At 38.0% G+C, this 19,012-nt stretch overlaps 1 protein-coding gene across 1 annotated transcript; it reads left to right on the forward strand.

Annotated features, from left to right (window-relative positions):
* Window positions 1-1,665: 1,665 nt before the first annotated feature.
* On the forward strand, window positions 1,666-17,477 carry LOC107283374 (torsin-1A-interacting protein 1). Its single transcript, XM_015811268.2, has 7 exons — window positions 1,666-2,168; window positions 4,425-4,499; window positions 6,849-6,917; window positions 9,488-9,538; window positions 10,681-10,734; window positions 12,893-12,985; window positions 16,041-17,477. The coding sequence occupies exons 1-7, from the start codon at window positions 1,712-1,714 to the stop codon at window positions 16,835-16,837; spliced, it is 1,596 nt and encodes a 531-aa protein (XP_015666754.2). The 5' UTR covers window positions 1,666-1,711; the 3' UTR covers window positions 16,838-17,477.
* The last annotated feature ends 1,535 nt before the right edge of the window (window positions 17,478-19,012 follow it).

A 19,012-nucleotide genomic window follows, 5' to 3' on the forward strand; every position in this document is an offset into this window, starting at 1 on the left:
TTTGATTGTCAGACAATCTCGGGAAATGTGCTTCCTGTAAATACTTATCTATTTCTCCTTTTTGTATTTTTTCAGAAGCATACAACTTAGAATAAAACTCCAAGAAACTCTTCTTAATAAAATTTTGTTCAAATGTCACTTTACCATTGTAATCTATTTTCTCTATAATTCTTGATTTCTGTTTTTTCCGTAACTGATAAGACAACCACCTGCCAGGTTTATTTGCATTACGAAATGTATTATATTTCATATACCTTAAACTAGTTGCAGTCTGGTCAGCTATTAACATTTTAAATTGTTCCCTAAGCATGGTTATAGATACTTTTAAATTATTATCCAACGGATTCAAAATAAAAGCCTGTTCTTTCAATTTAATCTCCTCCTCTAATTCTTTTCGTTTTTGTACTTGCTTTCTCTTATAAGCAGTATTCATAGAAATCAAAATACCTCTCATATAAGCTTTGCTAGCATCCCAAACTATTGAAATCGGAGTACCTTTATGCCTATTTAAGAAAAAAAATTCTTTCAAATAACCCTTACACTTCTGCACATTTATATCATATCTAAACAAATTTTCATTCAATCTCCAAGATCTTCTCTTTCCTTCTTCACGGCATAGTTCCATCCACACTGGGCTATGATCCGACAAAGTCCTAGGAAAAATCTTAACATTCTTCACCCTGGAAAGAAAGTCATTAGTTATCAAAAAAAAATCAATTCTTGAATAGGATTGGTGCCTATCCGAAAAAAAAGTATAGTCTTTCTCATCCATGTTTCTGTCCTGCCATATATCCTCCAGTTCCAGTTCTTCTTTCAAGTCAAAAAAAGTTTTGGGCAACGTTGAATTAAAAGCTTTGCAGGAACCTTTCTTATCTTTTCTTGAATCCAAAATGTCTATATCTTTATTCCTTGAGTTTGAATTGCAGCAGCCTTCTTTGGAAACTGCAGTTTCCAAAATATTGTTTTCCAAATAATTTTTCCTTATTAACAGATGGTATACAAAGATTCAGAATTAAAGTATTTATTTATTTGGCTGATTCAATTAGGAGGTTAATATTTGTCGCCTTCCGGTGACCTACTTACTTTTTTAAGTAGATGCTGGGCTGAGCCAATACTTTTTACTTGCTGATTGTGGACTAGGTACTGTTTGGGAGACTTATCAGGGCTTAGTTTTCGAAGCAACCTTTTTTCTCGCGACAACCCAGAAGAGGAGTGGGGGGAGAATAAAATGGTCTTACTCTTTTTTGTTGTTGTATCCTATCAGTTTGTTGTTCTCTTCGGAAAAGGAAAAGGTTGTCAGTAAGGCATGCCATAGATGACCGGGCCAGGAGCGGCTGTCCGTCAAAAATATAGGCTGTTGAAGAGGTTCAAATTAACTTTCACCAAGGGCGTGTGTTAAATCGACCGCTTTGCTCCTGTAAAGAAGACTTAGGTCTTAGGGGAAGAGGACGACAAATAAGGGCGTAGAAAAAAACGTGGAAAAGTTGAGAAGGAAAACTACGAAACAAGTGCAGAGAGGAAAGGATTAAATCTCTACAATATTGGTTTTCATTTCTCTTTTCAGCCTGCAGCGTAGAATGAAAATTGGCTGGTGCAAATCGATTAAAAAGAAAAAAGACGCTGAAGACCAGTCCCCCGGGTGGCTACGCTCATCGGTGGTCGAAAAACCAGCCAGGGGTTGGTGAGGTTATAACGGACCGGATAGACGACTATGTCTGGTGGAAAGTTACTAGCCTTCTCGGACTCTCCCCGCCAGAGCGAGGCGGGCGGGGACGAGGAGAGATTGTTCCTGTGTCACGTGACACCCAGGAAGCCTCTGAGGAGAACCCCCTCGCAAAATGGCGGCGGCAGCAGCTTTCGAACGTGCGCCTCCGTCCCCCAAGGCAACGGCGGAAGCCATCGCGGTGGTCGTAGGCGGGAAGTGAGGTTTTCTGAGGAAGTACTCGAGTACTCGACTGCGGGGACTAAGCCGAGGCCGCACGGCTTTGCGATGTCGGGAAGACGGCTTACCAGGAGGGCTGTAAAAGATGAAAGAGAGGCGGCGGCGGCGGCGGCAGAAGAGGAAGAAGAACATGGTGTGGAGTTCCAACCGGCATGGCTGACCGAGAAGGAAACAAGGACCGAGCAGCAGCATCCCAAAGAGGAGCAACTAGCTGGATCTTTCAAAGGTAAGATATCAGCGCTGGCTTTTCCACACCTGGCGCCCTCACTGATGCCAGTCCGAGGCCAGTCTCGACTGCTGGTAACTTCGACGCTCGCTTATTTTGGTACTGTTGCTAAAGTGGCTGGCCATGTCTTTGGGGAAATTTTTTGATTTATCAATCTACTGCCCTCTACATGTAGTCCTCGACTTACGACCACAGTTGAGCCCAAAATTTCTATTGCTAAGTGAGACAGTTGTTAAATGAATCACTGCAGTTAAGTTAGTGACACGGTTGTTAAGTGAATCTGGCTCCCAACATTGCTTGTCAGAAGATGTCAGATGGTGATCACATGACCCCAGGATAATGCAACCTTCCTAAATATGATCAGTTGCCAAGCATCTGAATTTTGATCACATGGCTGCAAGAATGCTGCAATGATGGTAAATGTGAAAAAGGGTCGTCACTTTTTTCAGTGCTGTTATAACTTCGAAGTCAATGAATGAACTGTTGTAAGTTGAGGACTACCTGTATTTTTTGGGTGACCTCCCATCCAAATGATGCAGGCCAAACTGCCTTAGAAAGAAAGCCCCAATCAGATGCTGGCATCTATTGAAAATGCTCAATTTCCGGTTTATAAAAAGCTTGCATTTTAACAGTGTGACATAGTGGGCTAAAGAGAACTGTGGGGCAGTTTACTTAAGGCCATCCTTCTCCCTTTGTGAGAATCGAAAATGCAAGCCAAATCTTCTGACTCAGTTCACTATAGAGCTGATATATAATAGTTCTGCTTTTTAGAAATTTGCTCTAAGAAGCTTGCAGGAGCAGTGCTTACTCTGGCTCGGCCATGCCCATTTGAATCTATTCATCATAATTTTCCCAAAATAGAATTATATTGCAGGTGATTTATGAATTTGGTAGTTACATTCTATAGCAGGGGTGTCAAACTGCCGGCCCACAGGCCATACGCGTCACATGGAAGCCATGCCCACCCCATTGCTGGCAATGGCAAAATCGGCCCGATACGTTGCACGACGTCATGTGATGTCGTGAGTTTGACATGCCTGTTCTATAGGAATACATAATAAAAGATACCCTGAATTGATAATATATCTTTGTTTTTTATTCTTTTTAAAACTATTGGTAATCCCAGTATTTTGTTTTCCATGGCAATTGTTTCACATCTTGCTAACAATAGCAGATCATTAAATTCGTTCTTGTAAAATTGCATTGGTTTGAGAAAAATGTAAAAATAGGATTCTACTCACCTATATGAATTGTCCTATAGAATTCATATTTACATCTCTCCCATACAATAGTATGCATTGTTTAATTGTTCAGTAAGGAGACACCTGATTTTTAGTGGAATTACTTTACTTTAGAAAATGCAGGTGACTAAAGAGTATCTTTTTATTGTTTTTTTAAAAGCAATCTAATTTTTTAAAATGAAAAAAATATCCCTGAGATGAAATGGTGCAAGTTCCATATTGCTAAATTGGTGCAATTTGATGCAATGCAATTTGCTAAAAAAAACCTGGAGAAAAAGCTTAAACATGGCTTAGGTTTATCTTCCAATTTTCATGCAGTTTTTGTCAGTGCAAAAGGGAATGAACGAGTGGTGGGATTCAGCCAGCTTGCACCACTTCGGTACAACCGGTAGCTAATTTTTTGTTGCCCAGGCCCAGAATGGACTTCTGGAAGTGTTATCCACACAGAGAACCAGTTGTTCGCATATTTGAATCCCACACTGGAATGAACTATTATATTAAATTAAATAACTGATAAGAAAAGGGACATATGAGAGAAGTTATAGTGAGGAAACCATTATTTTGCTTTGAAAGGTTTTTTGGGAACGTTTCTGAAGTATAGGAACTATATTGTGAATTATGAACTAATTTTTCCAAGAGTCCGACAAACTTTTTAAGAGCCTGCTCAAAGATGGTTTCTGCAAGAGGCTTAGTTGTATATAAAATGGCTATGTTGGGGGACATACTGGCACTCATTCAGAATGCAAAATACCAAGAATTGGGAGCCCTTTACTTCATATCACACTTATATGCAGGTTCTCTTTTATACATTTCTGAAATATAAAAAGTGAAGCATTGGTAGCAAGAATCACAAGGTGTCCACAGATACTTTAGTACCTATGCATACAGCATTTCATAGGACTAGGAGTGGTGTGATAGTCACCTCTAGAAGAGATGGGCAACACACAAATTAAATAAATAGTATCTGGATGCTTGTTTATGCTTTATTTATAAAAGACTTTCCCTCTATATTTAGAAGAATGTTCCTCAAGTGAAACCAGAAACCGAGCGTCCAACAAAAATTTTAATGGCAAAATGCAAATACAGACAGGTAATCTTGGATTGTCTTTATGGTAACAAACATTTTGTTAATTAAATCCCAAATTCAACATGTAAGCATTTCTTGGTAAAATAAGATTTGAACATAATACTGGGTTTTACCCATGCAAAGGATGAAAGCTTTTGCTTCAAAGGACTTGGTTAAGTTCATATTAGAAAGCTAATATGGAAATGTCTGTTGTCATGAACTACAGATAGTTCTTAACTTATGACCAAAATTGAGCCCAAAATTTCTATTGCTAACTGAGACAATTGTTAAGTGGCAAGAAAAGTAGTAAAATGGGTCAAAATTCACTTAACAAATGTCTCACTTAGCAACAGAAATTTTGGGCTTAATTGTGGTCGTAGCTCAAGGACAAAGATCAGTTTCCATTTCATTTTCTAATACTGAACATACTGAGTTGTGATGACAAAGATGGATTATGAGTAAAATCTTGAAAAATGTTATTTGTCTTACAGTTGTTGCACATCCTTTGAAAGAGGTAATTTAGAGATTATGTTTTCTTATTGTTATTGATGGAAGAAATACAAGTTTATTGCTGCTAGAAGATACTAGATTTTTTCCCCTGATGGTATCTTCATTAGAATTGTTCTCACATTTTTTGTATCTGAATTGTTCTTACTTTTTTTTAGATTTTTAAAAAATATAAGTGATTCGGGATTGTAAACATTCCTATTAGTTCGTCCTCTTAGACAAGCACACTTAATATACAAGTAATCCTTGACCTATGACCATTCATTTCGTCTAGCCACTCTGCCACAAAGCCCAGGTCGGTGGAGGGGCTGCAGTGATGGTTGTCCTTCTAGAACTCTTCCCCATTTCCACACAGATCTCTGGATCTCAGTCAGAGTGACCATTGGGTTCTGTGTCACCTTTCTTACTAAGGACTTTCTCCCCGATTGCTCAGTTTGACTGGGCGACCAGCTCTTGGAAGAGTCCTGGTTGTGCCAAACTTCTTCCATTTGAGAATTATGGATGACACCACTTAAATTTATGGTACTGAATGAAGGGACCTACGACATGTGCCTGAAATTACAGCTATTGCAATTACCCTACAGTCGTGATAAAAATTCAGGCCTTTGGCAGCCTGTCTGCATTTACAAGCACAGGGCGTTGCAACTCTTCCTACCTATCTATTCTCCCCCCCTCCGGCCATCTCAGCTGCCCACTGGGCCCACCAACCCAAGCAAAGATGTCCAGATCCAGGAAGCTTCATCGCCATCCAGCCTGCCAGCTTAAATAAGGCAAACTCATCAGTGCAAGCAAAGTGACTCACTTATCCTAGCCATTTTTCTGCAGCTGCTGATAGGTGTACCCAATCTATGGAAAGTAGACCACTATGAGAATAGAGCCCACTACATGGTGCTTCAGAAGTTTTCTTTTCTAAATTAGCCAATTTGGAGAAGGGCACTTTTCAAACACCACAGGAGTTCTTGCGATCTTTCGGAAGCCTCGTCCTCCAAATGGCCCAATTTGGAGGAGGCTTCTGAAGAATTGCAAGCATGAAGCCTGCTTTAAGGATGCTGCTAGGTGGCCTTGGTATATAGTAAAGGCTGCACCTCATACAAACAGGGCCTTCCTGTCAGCTGGTGAAAAACAGCAAAGAAAAGGGGATCACTTTGCTTGTTCTGATGGGCCAGGTGGGTAGGGAGGCTTCCCTGAGTGTCTATGGCTTTGCACCACACTGTAGCGCCTCTCCAATTTGTGTGATCCTGCATCAGGCCATCTAGGGCCTTCCCCACCCCCCTTGAGGCTACATGTATGTATTCCTTACCTCGGACTGTTTAACAATCACAACCAGGAGTGCAGATAGAGCAAAACAGTCACGTGACAGCTTGCTTAATGCCACTTTGCTCAACAACCGAGATTACAGTCCCAATTGTCATAAGTAGAGGACTGTCTGTATCTATCTTTTTGCTTTGGTATCAACACGGTGACAAGTACACATTATATACAATTTCTGATCATTTTTTCAAATGATCAGTATTGCAGTGTTTGGTGCCAAGATCATATAGTGTTTATGCATATATATCTTCAGAAAGAGATGCATATCACACAACATATCACACAACAGATGCACTTTTATGTACATGTAAATAAGTTTGTAGGAAAATGTAGCACACAATAACATATGTACTTTTTTGTACATATGCATAAATTTGTAGGAAAAAAGCATATTACAAAAAAGCCTAGTGGTTTTTTAATATCTATTATATATGCATATATATTTTCTTCTCATATTATGTGGGAACTAGAACTGTTTTAATTTTTTTTTGTTTTGTCGGATAGGTCTAGCTGGAACAATTTTTCTATTTCATTTATTCCTCTTTTCTTTGGTAGGAAATACAGGTAACATTGAAGTGTCAGGTGTCATTCTCACTCGACAGCCTATTAGGACCGCAAAAGAAGGTAAATAAAACCTGTGGCAATTTAACAAAAAATCTCTGTCGTTTAAAGTGTACAATTATTTAGGTTCTGTTTCCATTTGATAAATGTTTCCAAAGATAATTCTGTTGTATTTTTAAATGTATATATCATATTGTATGAACTGTAAGCTGCCCAGAATTATTGACTAAAATGGATGGCCACAGAAATTGAACAAATAAAAATAACTAAAAAAATATTTTATAACAGGAGAAAAACATGGTGTCAATGCTGCTAACATCGGATATTCTTGCTTTGACAACAGATGAAAATGCAGCCATTTTCTCATTTCCTTTTTCCTTACGCTTAGAATTAGTGCAGGGGGGGGTTTGGGATGTGAGCTCAGTTAGCCATAACAATAACTCTGCCGTGGGAACCCAAGGACAAACTGGGCCCAGAGCTGATAATGTTTAGGCGAGCTGGGGAGAAAGCCCTTGCTTTAAGCTAATTGGGGAATATGCTTTATGACTGTTTACTGGGGGTGGGAATTGTACGTTGTTACTTTGTATCCAGGGGAGGGGAATTTAGTTTTTGGTTTCAGCTATGTAGTGCCGATATTTTGTTTCCCGAATAAAAGATTCTTTAAAGAAAACAATGCCTCAAAGTTCTTTTGAGGTGTTTCATCTGTTGGAACCATGACACATGGCATAAATATGTTTAACCATGTTGTTAAAAGTTTTTGATTCATGTTTCTACCAACCTCGTTTTATATTGCTGTGTTTAAATTATTTTCGGAATTTGACTTGAATTGTCCATTTCACTCCCTAATGCAGAATTCTCTAAAATGGTGCCTTAAAATATTTTAGACTTCAAGATTTTTTTTCTTCAGCCAAAGCTTCATGATCCTGACATAAATGATTTTCAGCATTTATTTCATTACCTTCCAAGGGATTATGAAGATAAAGATTAGTTCTGAGACAAACATAATTTCTCCTATAACATTTTGAGTAGTCTACCTCTATTTACTTGATCCTAGCTTTTACCTCATAGTCTGCCTTCTTTTGCTCATACTGTACATCATTTCCTCTCTTATTAGGATTGTCAGTTACAAAATTTGTATTAGTTTATCAGAATATAAAATATAAAGACAATGAAGATAATGGAAAAATGGGGGGAAGGAATAAGTATAGGGTAAAGGGGAACAAAGGGGGGGAAAGCATTGACTTCCAACTCTTTTTAGAATAATAGAAGTTAGTAACACTACAGCTTCAACTTTTTACTTTTACGCAATAATAAATGCTAGCCATTTCTATAACAGCAAACCCATCAATCAGCAAAATCAAAACCAAAGTTTTATTTTTTTTATCACAAGCACAAAATCCAGACACGATATCTAAATGGAAACAATATTAGATATGTTCTTTTCATAGAACAGAGCAATCACTTTAACAATCTCTGTTTTTTTCCCTTGCTGTGGGAAATAATAAATATTTCTGTTTGTACATATTAATCTGTATACACTATCATCATTTATATTAACAAAACTTACTAATTCAAATTCTTTAACCTTAAAGGGGAAAATCCATTTTTTAAAAAAATACCTATTTTAAGACTAGACTTTTCTTTGAAAATATTTCTAAAATCAATAAATTGTAGTACATCTTTTTTATTTCCTTCTAACATTCGTACTTTCAAATTCACTTTCAATAATATTTCACAAACTTTAAGACTTATTCAAGCATTGTATATGGGAAAAAATTCAAACCCACTTTATTAACTCCAAACCACATTAGAACTTTCTTTCAATTGTAATATCAAACTTGTAAAAATCCATCCTAATTCTAATTTATTGATCTTTATTAGTGTCCAATTCAGCAGATACATAACAATTTCCTAATACAGGTCGGTTTCAGTTGAGATTAATGAGTTCCACGAAATGGTGAACTTTTTCAAATCCACACTGTTCATAGTAGTATTTCTATGGAAAATATGGTAATCGTTTCAGCATGAGAAAAACAATGAAAACTTTTAAACATAATTTTTATATGAATATTAATGAAATGTTACAGTAAAGGATAAAAAATAATATACCTATAATTTAAATTTGTGGTTATAGAAAACAAAAAAAAGTTCTACTGTAAAATTCATCCATTCCATATCTTGTCCTATTTTAGTCTTAACCACATTCATGTCATTCAATTACATCAAATTTTTGCTCTAATGCAGGGGTGTCAAACTGCCAGCCCGCAGGTCGGACACATCACGCAGAAGCCGCGCCCATCCCATTGCCGGCAATGGCAAAAAAGTCCCAATATGTCACGCAATGTCATGTGACGTCGCGAGTTTGACATGTCTGCTCCAATATAATAATGAGCCTCTTCTTTTTAAACTTGTATACTGTTTTCCTCTGACAGGAATTTTCTTTTCTCCATTTTGCACAAATAAAGATTAGCTTCATCTAAAACTATGACTATGCATGTGCTTGCTTCACACACTAGACTCCCATTAACTGAATTTGGAATGATGTTAAATGTGACTATCAATTTACAATTCTCACTAAATTGAATATTACAGGGGTTTTTTTGAACTTGCACTAACTGTGACTTATTATATAGGTAATCCTCCTTCCCTACTCCGAACTCCCGAGCTCAAGAGATCTTTGAAAGGTAAGCAAAGAGAAGGTTCTAGGACCTGGTGGGATGGGGAGCAGGCCTAAGGCCTGCAGGAACCCAGTGGGAGGGGGAGCAGGCCCAAGAGTTATGGGGATCCTGCAGGGCGGGGGAAGTAAAGCACAAAGTGTCTTGGATGGAGAAGGCCTGGAGCAGAAGCTCCCCATGACTTGTACTGACATTTAACAACTGCATCGGGGAGACCAGGGGATGGAGGTTATTAAGCAGCTTCCATTATGGTCATCGGTCAAGGACTACCTCCACAGCCCATGTAATACTACAATAGATGTGTTAATAATGCATCTTCCAGCAACTGTTTTAATCAATGTGTATTTTATGAAATTGAAATCAGGTGACTTTGCAATCACTTATTGGATTTATAATTTATAACAATTTGCCTTTGATGCATATTGGTAGACTGACAGAGGAATCTGTGGTTTTATTTGTGCTTGCCTAGATTATGTAATAGTCTCTTGACAGCTGTTCCCAATTCCTCTCTCTATCCCCTGATCTTAGTGCTGTTTTGGACTGCCAGTCAATACTCATATCTCATAGCATAGCCTTCTTTACTAACTCCCTTTTCAAGCCAGAAGCAGCTTAAACTATTGATGCTTGTGTTTAAAGTCATCCAGTTACAAACCTCAAATTTTATCTATTTGTCTTTATTTCTGTTTACAGTCCTGTCACTCTAGGTTTCTTTAGGTTTCTGTTTGTTGTTCCAAGAATATAGTCTTCATGTTGTATTCTTAAAAGAATCAGATCCTACTTTCTCTTAAAAATTGAAAAACTGTAAAGAGTTTAAATACCTGAATATTTGACTAGTAGGATATTGTAGGGCATGGTTAGTCACCCTACTGTCATTAATCTTGGCAATTCCTAGATTAAGACCTGCTTTTTATCATGGATATTTTTGATCATATCTTAAGAGAACTGTTTTAAGTATATATAGTTGCTGTGTTTTGTCTTATTTTTGCTGGTTTAATTAAAACTAGTGAAGTAATTTTGGAAGGAATTTTGTAATTGGTGAATAAATATTTTTTTAATCAGTATCTGTTCTTGTATTTAGACATACTGTAGTAATAAAGAGATGAGACCTCTTGGATTATATCTCTAATATGATCATTTTTTCTCCTAATGAGGTTCTTTTTCAGATTCAGCGCAGAATTCGGAGGAATTAAGGCACAGAAAACAAAGTATTTATTAGCATTGTGCTCTGTCATATATAGAATTATGCTATTTGGTTTAATATTTCATATTTTGCATATTTATTTTAACTATATGTGTTCTTTTTATGATCTGCCACTATAAATGATAGCAGATACTTAGTTCTGAGTGACAGCACTACAGGTCTGTCAGTAGGTTAGAAAGATTATTACTATACTTCTCTAAGTGTGTTTTCAAATTAAATGTATTGAAAAGTACAATTTCCTTTCTTATTGGTTGAACACAACATTGTACTAGTAGTGTGATTTTGCTTTGGAATGAAAGGCAAACCTAGTGTTTTCTTATTAACTCATATTTGGAAGAAAATCAGATGTAGGTTACCATTTTGATAACTCTGATCCTTGAAAGAAGAGTTAATGTAAAAAAGATAAGAAAGAAAAATGTCATATTTCATTAATGCAGCATACTTGGGTAAAATGTCATTTCTAAAAAAAATTGGTGTTTTTTCTATGAGAAAATTGGAAATTTGGAGAAAATGAGAGTAAGTTGACTGGTTTTTAAAGGATAATAGAGGACAGGCCCTCTATAGGTTCTTCTGTGTACTTATTTTTGGAACTGCATAACTAAAACTATAGTTTTTATTTTCTAAATTAAAAAATGTAAATACCATTGTGTATTAATTAAAAATGTAAATTCAAAACTGGCAAAATGCCTATCTGCAGATCAGACCTAAAATGTTTTCATTAATTTCTAGAAGTTATAGTCTTATTTTCTAAGGACTATAGTCTATTGGATTTGATTTTGGAAGAATTGCTTTGAGATGCAAAAATAACACCTATGTAAAATGCATTAAAGCAGCTGTGTAATTCTGGAAATGAAGGTGGCAGTTTAATGTTGTTCTTTTGATTTTCTGCATGTTTTGAAGTAATTCTTCAAAAGTAAATCTCTAGCATTGCACTGGTCTAGTTTCAAGGATGGGGATAGGGAATCATATTTTGCAGCTGTAGTAGAGCTTTTTAAAATCAAACAAAAGTCTGTGTCCCACCCCAAGTTATTTTAAGTGTGAAGATTTTTCTTTTTCTGAAGGAAATTTGCAGATTTATTAAGTGCTTAAATTAAGCATCCCCATGACTCATCAGATTATCTACTCTCAGTTATATCAATTTTGTCTGAATTATAGCAAATTATGGTCTTACCCGTGACCATCTAAAAAGATATAATTTCTTTGAGGTTTTTTTTTTTAGCATATGACATACATAGCCAGGAAAGACTACAATACTTTTTACCACAGAGTAGTTCTGGCAGACTAAGATTGCTAGTTCATTTTATTCATGCAGAATAATACAGAATTAAGCCCCTATTTCAACTCCTTAAGATACAAAAATATTTGAGAGGGACCACGATTGAGCAGGTGGGAGATACTTGTGCACATAAAGCCACAGGATTAATTCCTAATACGCTTGAATAAATGGTTGTTGACTTGTTTAAGCAAATTGGAAAGTTCAGAATATAGTCTTAAAAGGCTCCAACTTCTACAAGCCTCATGCAAAGCAGGGTCACTTGCACTACTCCTTTCCTCTCTGCCTAGACAAACAAAGCCCAAACTCTTATCTATTATCTATCATTTTCCTCCCCACTTTGCTTGGACAAGTTGATAACCGCCTTGTCAGAGTAGCAGCAAGTTTTTTCAATGATCCTTCTTTGTCTCACAAAATGGAACCTTGTCACAACCTGATCATGCTGACTGTTGGATTATTTATGCAAAGCAGAGAGGAAAACATGGGGTAAAGGTCTGACAGGGATCTAGCCCAGTCTTACAGCAGTCCAGCAATCCTCGTGGCATGTACACTCAGAACTGGATCATTTTTTCCTGCTAGACAAAATTTGGATTTTCTACCATTGCTACTATAAAGAGCAAATATTAACACAAAATATGTGCAACCAAAAGTGGAAGGTCTATCTAAGAAATAAAACACAGATATTACAAATTATGTAAAAATAAACTCAAATTAAGACCCTTTAAATTAAAATTATTTTAAATTTGATTGTATTATTGCTTATTTCCAATTAAAATGTTTTACAGTATAAATTTGCAAAGTTCTAACATTGCTTTGATATATAAATTAAAAAATAATTACTGAAAGTGATGTGTTTATCTCTTGCTCTACCCAAATCTCAAACTATTAGCAAAGGCTGCCATAATATTAGCAGATCACAAAATCACAAAGTATGAGAAGCTCAGTGTTCTACAGAAGAAGGATCTACAGACTGCTTTAAAAAGTAAGACTCATTTTTAATCCTTTGGAACTATGTATGGTGGTAGCCAGTATAGTCTACTATATATGCACTCATGTCTGAAATATCTGAGGAACCTGGACCTCTCTGTAATACAGACAAATGCAGATGTACTTGGTTATGCAGAAAGATTTAACTTTTCTCTATTTTGAAGACTAGGGATACAATCTAATAACTAGATTAACTGCCAGAGAGAAGCAAACTAGTGATAAGGTGAAGTACATATGGGACAGAACAGAGCATAAAAGAATACAATTTACAGTTGGCCCTTACTTGGTGTCTGGATGTAATTCTGGGTAGTTTTCACCTATAAGCCATTTAATGGCATAGACCAGTGATGGCAAACCTTTTAGAAACCGAGTGCCCAAACTGCAACCCCAAACCCACTTATTTATCGCAAAGTGCCAACACGGCAATTTAACCTGAATACTGAGGTTTTAGTTTAGAAAAACAACTCATACATTAACATCTTTTGTCTTAAAAGAAAAACACAATAAAAAAGCTTCCAATGATACAAATAACTTTTTATTGAAATGTAAAAGTTTGCATTTGGCGTGCTTTTGAACAATTAATGTGATTTTTGCTGTTGTATGCTTGCTGATAATTTGTCTAACCTTGGCTCATACTTGTAAGTTTGAGAGCAACACATGCAGCACTCAGGTCATCTGTTAGTCTGTTTCTGATGTCATATTCAATATAATTCAAAGCTGAAAACAGCTGCTCACAAGCATGAGATGATCCAAACAAAGTAAGGAAAGCAATCCCAAGTGCTTTCATTGACTTAAAATTATTTGGCAGAGAATTCCACACTTTAAAGATTTCATTTTCAGAACTAACTGTGCTGTCCTTTGTCATCCTTGTTTTCGCAGGATTGCTCTCAATAAGAGCAAGGCACGCTTTGGCTCCATTTTTGCCAGGAAGGGGCTTGGGAACTTTTTCCTGGCGAAGACAAGCCTCCGAGCCCTGATGCTGGCGGAGTGAGGCAGCGGAGGCCAGAGCAGACCCTTCCCCATCTCCCCTCGCTTCCCCAAAGCCTCCCTTCACTAACCTCCTTTCCAGCTCTGTTCTCCACCACCGCGTGCAGGGCAACAAAAGAAGCTTGTGGGACTACCGGTTCAACCAGACCTTCCAACTTTGCGGGATCTTTTTTTTTTTCACGAGAAGTTGGAAGGTCAGATTGATCTCTTTTTTTAGTCCCACAAACTTCTTTTGTTGCCCTGCACACACAGAAGGGAGCTGGAAAGGAGGTTAGTGAAGGAATGTGGTTGCCTGGGGTGGGGATTAGGATTTGGTATTGTGGATGCCCTGGGGTGTAGTGGAGGTTAGGGTTTGGCATTGTGGATTGTGGACTGTTTGTGCTCTTGTGGGGCTTTTCAAAACGCGGGCATTCTGTGCATTTTGAAGCACCCTGGGTGACTGGATGGAAAGGGGTACTCTGTTTCTCAAGGGCCCCATTCCAGACATACAGAGCTTGCCGTCTCTACCAGATCTCTGTTGGGATAAGGTCTTTTAGCTCCTATAGAGCGCTTCCAAATGCAGCCTGTCCCTGCATTTGGAAGTGCTCCATAGGTGCGGAAACATTTTTTTATCCCAACGGAGATCTGGCAGAGACTGCAAGTTCTTTGGCTAAGTTTTCACAGGAAAAAGCCATTTCTCAAGTCCCTTCCTAGCGAAAACAAGCCTCCGGAACGAGCATGCCTCACTCTTCTTAAGACCAATCCTGCAAAAACAAGCCTCCAGAACAAGCATGCTCGCTCCACAGGCTTGTTTTGGCTAGGAAGGGGCTTGAGAAATGGCTTTTTCCTGCGAAAACGTAGTCAAAAAATAAGGCGCATGTGCCCACAGAGAGGGCTCAAGTGCCCCCTCTGGCACGCATGCCATAGGTTCGCCACCACGGGAATAGACCCTAATAGAGGGACTGCCCTTTTCCTGTAATGTCCATCTGCTCTGTTTGTTCCGACAGCATTAACCTGCTTTAGGTCCCATTGACTAGACCAGTGCTGGCGAACCTATGGCACACGTGCCAGAGGCGGCACTCAGAGCCTTCTCTGTGGGCATGCGCACCGTCATCCTAGCTGCGCCCCCCTTGTGGCCCCCTCCTCACCAGCAGCCCCCCTGGAGGAGCCCCCCACGCAGAGCAGTGCAGCCAAGGACATGGCAGCGGAAACAAGACTCCACCCTCGCGCAGTTGATGCTGTGGAGCGCAGGTGGAGGGCGTAGCCGCTATGGCACTGCTGGGCTGCAGTGGGCCGTGGAGACAGTGAGTGGCCCTGCGGGGGGGCGGAGCAGGCGGGACAGGGAGGGCTAGTTTTTGGACACTTGGTCTCTAAAAGGTTCGCCATCACTGTCATTAAGTGGAAACAGAGAACAACCTTTTACTCCATTTATCCTCTGGGGCAGCGTCTCCTCCTCCGAGACCCATATGATCTCCATCATGCCCATTTTCAAGCATTCTTTAAAATCCCAGCTTTTTCCTAGGCCTTGGGTTAAGATTGATCGGTAGGCCTTTTTGAACTGAAGAGATTTTGTTCCCTTGGACAGCTGTTTTATGAATGTTATTTTTATGGAATTGTTATTTTAATTTTGTGAAGCCACTTTGTTTTATAGGGTGGGGCAATCTAGAAATTTAATAAATAATAAAACTGTATTTTCAGATATTAATATTGTACATTATGTATGGTATAGGTTTGAGTCACTTTATGAGAGGTTCTTTGGTCAATCTGAATGCTAATTTTTTTTAGCAAAAACCTAACATATAGTGATAAATAATGGATTGCATGCTAAATCAGTTTGGTTATTTGTGTATGGTGTGTTAAAATCTTCAGTAAAAAAATTATTATACTTTATTTTGATTGAAAATCTTTAGTTGACACTTTCCTAATGAGTTAAGAATTCTTTGCAGTCTGTTTTCTGGAACGCTTAATTTCTTACGATAAATGTTTAGAAAGACTCAAGTAAATAAAGATATACACTTAGTGTAATAGAATGTGACCGTATTACTGAAAATGTTGTTTTTTCACTTCTTACATGTATGTACTAGTTTCTACACCTGAAAGAAGATACTCACTTGCAGCAATTGTGATATTTTTGGCAACTTGCATTGCTGCTGGTGGATGGTATATATTTCAGTATTCATCAATTCATGCTTCAGAAATTGATTATAAAGTTCTACAAGCATTTAAAAACCAGATGAAAGAGCTCAGGAACACCTATCCAAGTCAAGACGCAATAGTGTGGAACAGAATCCAAGGTACTTTTGAGAAACGTCTAAATTCTTCTCACACTCATTTGGAACCAGCTATTTTATTGCTCACCGCTTCAAAGGAAGCTGAAGATGTGTTGAAGTGTTTAAGCAACCAGATTGCTGATGCTTTCTCATCTTCTCAAGGTGCACTTTCAATTAAAATTGATGGGGCCAGCACAAGAGCTCAAGATAGTGATGTTGTCAAACTTACTGTTGATGAAAAGCTGAGCTCTGGTTTTGAGAATGGTAACAAAGCAGCAGTAGTCCATCGGTTTGACTCATTACCTGCAGGTTCCACCTTGATTTTCTATAAGTACTGTGACCATGAAAATGCAGCATTTAAAGATGTGGCTTTACTATTAACTGTTGTTCTGGATGGGGAGTCCCTGAAAAAGAGCTTTTCCTTGTTGGAAGTCGAGGAAAGAGTGAAAGATTTCCTCTGGGCTAAATTTACTAACTCAAACACACCAAAGTCCTATAACTACATGGATACAGACAAGTTGAGTGGCTTGTGGAGTCGCATATCCCATCTTGTCTTACCTGTATGGCCAGAAAATTTCCTCCCTCAGGAAAAATGCTTGCAGATGAAATAACTTAAGAAAAGGGAGCAAGAAGAAAATATCTTACAACACAATATGTACTGTATAAATCTGTTAATGTTTATATAATGAGAAGATTGCAATTTACTAATCAGAATTACTAAAGTTAATAGGTGATTCAATATCAAAATAAAATTTCTCCTTCATAAGGAAGCTGGTAATCTATAAAGAACTTGTAGACCTTTAACATAATTCTAGTGATTTGTTGGAAATCAAGATTTTATACTGAGAGGAAAAAATCTTGTTGTTCAAGCCCACCCAACTTTGTGTAATATGAATTTTTTAAAGCATCAAAATCCTTTTAAAAATACTGTGTTTGTGAGCAACAAGGTAATGAATTATAGTACATGATTTTGTCTTTCTGTGCTTGACATTTACTGGACTGCAAAGCTGAAGTTGACACCAGGTTTTCCTATAGCCTAAGAATAATTCTGTCTTACTCCATTTCCCAAAACTGCATTCAAAAAAATCTTGTAACTAGATTTTGTAAATTTCTGCTTTGGCTACAAAATTATGTAAGATGTTAGCCTGTGTCCAGTCAACTCAATGACAGACTGTTTCTCTCATTTGAAAATGGCCTGTAGATATATAATATGTATGCGTCCAAACAATTATAGTTATGTCAATCCAAAAACACAAGGCTCTTCTGTTTGTTCAGTTAGACCATGGGTTGGCAACCCGGGGCTCTGGAGCCGCATGTGGCTCTTTCAGCCTTCTACTGCGGCTCCCAGTCCTCTTCCACCATTTGCAGAGACAGAGAGAGGCACTTGCACTTCCCTTTTCTCTCTCTCTCTCTCTCTCTCTCTCTCTCTCTCTCTCTCTCTCTCTCTCTCTCTCNCACACACACACACACTCTTTTACTTACTTAGTGGGGGAAGAGGACTGGCAGACCAAGGGCAGGAGAGAGCAGCCCAATAAGAATGTGTGTCAGCTTGTCGGAGAACAGCGTGAGGCCAGCTGGCCAGGTGAGCAAAAGATTGGAGAGAGGGAGGGAGAGAGAGAGGGAGAAGAAAGAGAGACAGAGAATAGAGATGGAGAAAGAAGGAGGAAAGAGGGAGAGGAAAGAAAGAGGGAGAGGAAAGAGAGAGAGAAAAAGAGAGAGGGAGAGAATGATGATATGAATATATGTTGTCCTTACTGGACTTTTAGTAAAGAACGTTTAATGAAATACTTTGATTTTTTTAAAATTAAGAGATGAGGTATTTGGATAATTATGCTGTATTTAAAGATAATAGATAAGCTACTAAAAATTGTTTTCACCTGTTGGGATGAAGGAGAAAGGGTTTTTTTCCCCTCTTTCTCCAGCATAAAAAATTGTTTTCTTTGTAGCAGTTCATTGATTTCATAAATGCAACACACTATAGTTTTTTTATACATAACATAAAGGTAAAAAAGGATATATGCAGTGTTATCTTCATTTTAGATGTCAAAAGGGTTTTGTGGCTCCCAATGTTTTCTGTGAGAAACGGTCCAAGTGGCTCTTTGAGTGATTAAGGTTGCAGACCCCTGAGTTAGACCATCACCACTAGACAACTAAAGGCATCCTTCAGATTTATGAGAAACTTGAAAGTTTTTATTTGGAATGTATTTATTTATTCGGTCAATGACCAGCAACATTAAATAATAAAATGAGGGATAGGAAACAGTGATAGGAAATACAATCAGGATTAAGAAAGAGAAGTAGCTGCAGTTATATATTAGCAATTATAAATCAAATACGGTATTACAATAATATCTTGTTTATTTATCTAACACTGATAAAAGTAATACAGGTAGTCCTCGACTTACAACAATCTATTTAGTGACCGTTCAAAATTACAATGGCACTGAAAAAAGTGACTTATGACCACTTTTCACACTTAACCGGCATGACCGTTGCAGCATCCCCATGATCACCTGATCAAGTTTCGGATGCTTGGCAACTGCAGTGTTCCGTGGTCACGTGATCACCGTTTGCGACCTTCTGACAAGCAAAGTCAATGTTTCTATGTGTTATAAAGAGCAAACCCTTTTTTTCTTAAACAAAGCAGGCTGCAGTACTACGAAGTCATCAAACCACAGTGCGGCACATACCAAGGACGGAAAGCTTGGCTTGTTTTTCTACTCGGCTGAGCAAAGAGGCTGGAGAGGGGGGCACAAGCCTCTTACCGCCCATCTCTAAGGGAAGAG

Source organism: Protobothrops mucrosquamatus, unplaced genomic scaffold (assembly GCF_001527695.2).
Source record: "Protobothrops mucrosquamatus isolate PMUCROS unplaced genomic scaffold, P.Mucros_1.0 scaffold35, whole genome shotgun sequence".
NCBI classification, from domain to species: Eukaryota; Metazoa; Chordata; class Lepidosauria; order Squamata; family Viperidae; genus Protobothrops; species Protobothrops mucrosquamatus.

Bases quoted from the DNA above. Each gene is read 5' to 3' on its own strand.
- LOC107283374 (XM_015811268.2), top strand. From the start codon at position 1,712: ATGTCTGGTGGAAAGTTACTAGCCTTCTCGGACTCTCCCCGCCAGAGC. The intron at 6,918-9,487 runs GTAAATAAAACC...CTTATTATATAG, and splicing joins TATTAGGACCGCAAAAGAAG to GTAATCCTCCTTCCCTACTC. The intron at 10,735-12,892 runs GTATTTATTAGC...TCAAACTATTAG, and splicing joins ATTAAGGCACAGAAAACAAA to CAAAGGCTGCCATAATATTA.